The sequence below is a fragment of the Vespula pensylvanica genome, chromosome 15, assembly GCF_014466175.1.
Source record: "Vespula pensylvanica isolate Volc-1 chromosome 15, ASM1446617v1, whole genome shotgun sequence".
NCBI lineage: Eukaryota > Metazoa > Arthropoda > Insecta > Hymenoptera > Vespidae > Vespula > Vespula pensylvanica.
This window is the reverse complement of record NC_057699.1, coordinates 2,392,955-2,398,757: the sequence shown is the minus strand read 5'-3', so window position 1 is coordinate 2,398,757 and position 5,803 is coordinate 2,392,955. Positions and strand designations below refer to the sequence as shown.

The window sequence follows — 5,803 nt, the reverse complement described above, 5'->3', positions numbered from 1 at the left end:
GAGAGAGAGAGAGAGAGAGAGAGAGAGAGAGAGAGAGAGAGAGAGAAGTCGTGAGGCAGAGTTCGTAGAGAGAAACGGGATGTGGTGAGGTCTGGCCGAAGGAAATGCGTTCGGTGGAGGGGTAAGGGAAACCTAAGCCGCCAGAAATAGCATCCCTTCCCGCATCATGTAGCCAGATCTTCTGCATGCACCGCTCGTCGTCGTCGTCGTCGTCGTCGTCGTCGTCGTCGTCGTCGTCCTCGTCGTTGTCGTAGTCGTTGTCCCCGTCGTTATTGTCGTCCTAGTCGCATGCACTGCTGCTGCCTACACGTTCTCCACTAACACACTTGTGCTTGAACGTCCTCCACCACCAGTAGCAGCAGTAACTTTGCTGCTTACGCTCTTGCCCTTCTATCTTCAACGATGGTTGCGACCTTTCCCTTTCCATTTACTTAACACGAGCTAACGGTCAGGTAAAAAGCGGGACAAATATTTGACTTTTTCTTTTTTTTTTTTTTTAGTTTTTCCTTTTTTCTTCTTCCCTCTACCTCTCTCTTACCCCCTCCCTCATCCTCACCCTCTCAGTGACTTCTTTCTCTTTCTTTATATATACTCGAGGATAGTAGAAAAGAGAGGAGATCTCGAAAGAGTGTGTAAAATATCGAAAGAGGGTGTATAATGTACGATTGTGTTTCTTTTTTTATTGTTATTTTTATTTGTTCTTACACCACCTTCTCTCTTTCTCTCTCTCTCTCTCTCTCTCTCTCTCTCTCTCTCTCTCTCTCTCTCTCTTGTGAGAATAAGTTTTAAAGTAAAAGAAAAAGGAAAAGAAACATAGAATTAGAAAAGGAATAAAAAGATTTCTATTTCATTCACTTATATATATATATATATATATATATATATATATATATATGACAATGAAAGGATTAATGGAGAATATCAAACTTAGATTCATTTTCGGTATGCATTTAATGAAAGTGTCGCGTAGCACACGTTAAGAGAAACATTCCTCGTGTAGTAGTAGTATATGTGTGGATACACGCTGTGAGTCGGGTGGAGCATGTGCGGTAAGAGATGTTTTATGGGAGGGAGAAGAAAGAGAGGGGGAATTAGGGGAAAGAGAAGAAAGAAGAGAGAAAGAGAAAGAGAGAGAGAGAGAGAGGGAGAGGGAGAGAGATAGAAAGGGAAGGAGAAAGATAGAGAAAGAAAGAGATAAAGAGAAAGAGGGAGGGGTCAATGACGACGACGACGACGACGACGACGACGACAACAACAACAACGACGACGACGACGACGACGATGACGACGATGACGATGATGACGATGACGACGACGACGACGATGACAAAGACGACGACGACGACTACGACGACGACGACGACGACGATGGCAGACCAACGAGATGGAAGGAAAGAGGGAGAGAAAAAGACCGAAGCGCCGGTTCTACGTTCATTCATGAAACGATCGCAGAAGAATGACTGACTGAGTGAGAAAGAGAAACAGAGACAGACACAGAAAGAGAGATAGAGAGAGAAAGAGTCGAGCCAATTGTTAGACTGCATCGGTGTATGTATCTCTCTATGTGTAGATATGCATGTGCGTGTTAGTATGACCCATAGTCTATCCACGACGTGCAAAACTCGATTTGCCTATATTCAAATTTTCTTTGCAATTCATTTCCCGACATTAATCAAATTTTTGTCTTTTCTGTTTTCTTCTTTTTCTTTTTTTTTATCTCTCTTTTTTTCTCTTCGCAGAAGGGCAAACGTGTGTGTGTGTGTGTGTGTGTGTTTCGTTAGAAAAACATCGATTTTTCCAACGTGTGGGTTTTCCTATCGGTGACGCACGTATGGCAAATATGTTTTTTTTTTTTTTTTTTTTAATATTATTTAATCGTAGTTAAGGAATATGATAATTATTTGAAAAGAAAAAAAAAAAATGTATATACGTATAAACAGAGTGTTCTAACGAGAAACGTTCACTATGATTTATTATGAAATCTATTGATTTTTTTTTTTCTTTTTTCTTTCCTCGAAAAAACGCCGGGACAGGTCAATTTTGTTTTTGAGAGGGGACAGATCCTTATCGTATATTCATCCATTTTGAACTAACCAGCTGAGGGGAATGACAATCCCCTTAAAAATCTTTAATGGCAACAGAAGTCAAGTGGCATATCATTTGAAAAGCCTTTTACAATATTCTTTGCAATGGTGCCTTTTTATTTATTTCTTCCTTTTTCTTTGTTGAATTTTGAGTTAATAGTTTCTGGAAAAAGATGTATTTAGAATTGTGGATCGAAAAGAACATTTATTTGATTAAACATTTAGTATCGTCAATCTCTATGCGCTAATAAAATCTTTATGCACCGTACATCGAATATTCTACAGTACATCCGGTGTATTTCGATGAATGTATGAACTATACCAAAATTATTGGTCCATTCTTTTTATTAAATAATTGGACCGAATAGTCGTACTCTGATTTATTTGACAACTAGATTCTTTATCCATTAATTTGATTTTTACAATGTATTGCAAAATATTCGATTTCTTTTTTTACTGAAAAAAAAATTTTATTTCTGCATGAAGATCTACAATATACATTTTAAATCATATAATAACAAAAGTTTTTTTCAACCTGAAATTCGAAATGCATTTTCTCGGAAACTATTTAACACGAGTACAAAATTAAAACAAAAAAAAAAAAAAAAAAAAAAAAAAAAAAAAGAAGCATTACAAAAAGAATTAAAAGATCTTTCAAATAATATGCCACTTGACTTTTGTTATCATTTAAGATTTTCGAGAGGATTGTTACATTTGCCCTTAGGGGATTACCTCCAAATGGGTGATAGACGATGATAAGGATCTGTCCCTTTTGAAAAACAAAATTGACCTGTCGTGGGATTTCCTTTTTTCGAAAAAATCACTTGATTTCGTAACAATACCGACGAACATTTTTCGTTGAGACACACACATACACACATATATGTAGATATATACTCACTTTGATCCATCTGTGATCGATAGGGTAGCCGCCTTTTCGGGTGCCAGGATTTTCTTCGTAAAAATCCTGCTCCTCCTCCCCGTAATCGTACAGGGATTCCATATCCATGATATCTAAAAAAAAAAAAAGAAAAACAAAAAAGAAAAAAGAAAATTAGTTCACATCGTTCGTCATTTTAACTATTGACAATATTTAAACAATAATAACAAATTGTGTCGATAAAAAATGTGGTTCTATAATTCTTCTTATCGTTATCGTAATAACGACGTACCAATAATATTTTCAAATACGATCTAACATAATGTTATAACCGTTAACAAGTGTTCTCTGTTATTTGCAAAAGGTACCGTAAAATCATTAACTACATTATGGTGGATACACGGTCGGTCCACACATCGTGTCGGCGTGTAATATATAGGAAGTTTCGAACCCTGCTTTCTACGGAGATCAAGTTACCCCGGCTGGAAGTCTAAACGACAGATGGTAGGTGGAAAAGTGCTCGAGCACCGGCGATCGACTCTCTCACGGCTCTTTATACTACACACCATGGCAAGGATGAGCTACAAGAACTTTCAAAATATACCGCTACCGTCCAATTTCAAAAAATCAAATACCATCGGTCTGCCACAGTTACTCCATTATAATGCGATGAGCGTCAGATAAAGACGTATGGAAAATAAAAAGAAAAAAAAAATGAGACAAAGAAAGAAAGAAAAAAGGAAGAAAAAAAATAAATAAATATCACGACACTCGTGACATCATTCGAGTTATCCGTTTATCATAAATACTCTCAGCTTGGTGAGATCTATTCGCCAGTGTAAACTCGTTTTATCTATTAGATCATTATCGCCATTGCGAGCAAAGGTATCATTTGTTATCTACGACAAGTAAAAAGCATTTCGCTGATACAATCACCATCGTATGATGTGTGTGTGTGTGTGTGTGTGTGTGTGTGTGTGTGTGTGTGTGTGTGTAATCCTGTCATTAAGAAGTGTCAAATTTCAAAAATGAAATTGTTTTCTGACCCGAAGAAAAGACGACAATCCTACTGGTCTTAACGGCCGACATTTATTAATTAATTAATTGAATTGAGATATTAACTAATTAAGATATCAATCCTCGTCGTCTCTTTTATTATCTGTTTGCCACTTTTGTAATAAATTTTTCATTCGACTTAAACGATGTTATACTTTGTTGTCCTGGTAACATCACGCGTTACGTAATTAGATATTGTATAGATAACAACAAGAATTCTAAAACTTTCACATCGATCAATCTTTTCCTCGATCGTGGTTACGCAAAAACATAAAAAAAGAAAAGAAAAAGAGAGAGAGAGAGAAAGAAAAAAAGAAAAATAAAAGAAAGATAAAAAAAGATCTACTCTATCAATCCTTTCGCGTGTATTTATCTTTTTACGTAATAAATAAATAAATGTAATAAATAAGAAAGAGAGAGAGAGAGAGAGAGAGAGAAGGAGAAAAAAGGAGAGAAAAAAAAAGGAGAAAGAGGATCGAAAAGAAGAATGAAAATGAACTCGAGTGGTTGAAAAGAGTAACGATTCCACTTTACTTTCATTTACGAACTCGAGAGGAAGTGAAACCGAGCTCGTCGATAGGATTCAAACCGAAATTGGAGACATCACGCAGAAGAGGATTGGTCCTTTAGGAAGCTGAAACATCCCTCGATTATTTCAAGAACTTTAGTCTGACAACATGTTAAAGAAAGATGCACTTATTGCTACCGCGATTTTTAGATGCGGGTAGACGTTCTTAGGAGAAGCTTAGATCGTTGTACTCTGGCAGAACATAACCCGTATAGAAAAAGATCGTGGACCCATATCGAAGGAGAGAAAGAGAGAGAAAGAGAGAGAGAGAGAGAGAAAGCAGATGAAATTATTTTTATCAGAGATGGCGACGTCCAAGACCAAAAAAAAAAAAGAAGAAACATAACGCATTCGAGATCATTTTAAGCTTTTGCTAAGGTATTTAAAAAAAATTCTACTTCAAAGCTTTAGATTCTCGGTCGGTAAAATCATTTCCACTATAAATTACATAAAAAAAGAAAAGAAAAGAAAAAAAAAAAACACGCACTTATATACTAAAAAATGTTCATGTATTAATATAAATATAATTAAATCATTCGCATTGATCGTTTGCTTTGTTGTTCGATCGAAGATATCGAATCGAAAAGATCTTAAAAAATCGATTAATCCTTTCCCAGAATTTTTTCAGGCTTATTCTGTTTGTTTTCTGATTGTAATACTACGAAGTACGCTTTCTTTCTTTTTTACGATGTTAAAAAAAAAAAAAAAAAAAAAAGAAGAAGAAGAAAGAAAGAAAGAAAGATTAGTATAAACAGTTTCGAAGAATACTAAGAAATTTTTGAAATCATTTTAGTTTGCTTTCGATATTAGATTATTTTCGAGGTCAATGCTTCGTACGATCTAAATTCCAACGAAATTTAATCAGATTAACATCGAGATAAATAGTTGAAATAACTTCATTGTTGCGTTAAACTGTAAGACAAGTTACTGTTTGACCTTTTTAAATATCCCTTTCTAAATGACGAACGAGTTCAATTCGCAAAGTTCATTTCTACGGTCTCCCTTTTGTTTTTCGAGACTTTCGACATTAGGGCGTCCTCGTTCTTTGTCATCACACACGAGCTTTCTTTTTCTTTCTCTTTGTCTTTTTCTCCCTTGACCCTTCGTTTTCGTCTTTGGCAAAGGGACAACGCGCGTCACAAGAGAAAAGATGGTAGTAGGGTCGCGACGTTGCCACACCGAGATCATTTTTTTTTTTTTTTTTTTTTTTTTTTT

General features: G+C 35.8%; 1 protein-coding gene across 3 annotated transcripts in view; it reads right to left on the bottom strand.

Moving 5' to 3' along the window:
* The window catches only part of LOC122634633 (ETS-like protein pointed), an 82,602-nt gene that overhangs the window by 73,413 nt on the left and 3,386 nt on the right, over nt 1–5,803 (bottom strand). For all 3 annotated transcript variants that reach the window (XM_043823758.1, XM_043823759.1, XM_043823757.1), the window contains one exon: nt 2,986–3,098. In XM_043823758.1, coding sequence (XP_043679693.1) covers nt 2,986–3,093 — 108 coding nt within the window. In that variant the 5' untranslated portion in view covers nt 3,094–3,098. Of the gene's footprint in view, nt 1–2,985; nt 3,099–5,803 lie in introns of those variants that run through there.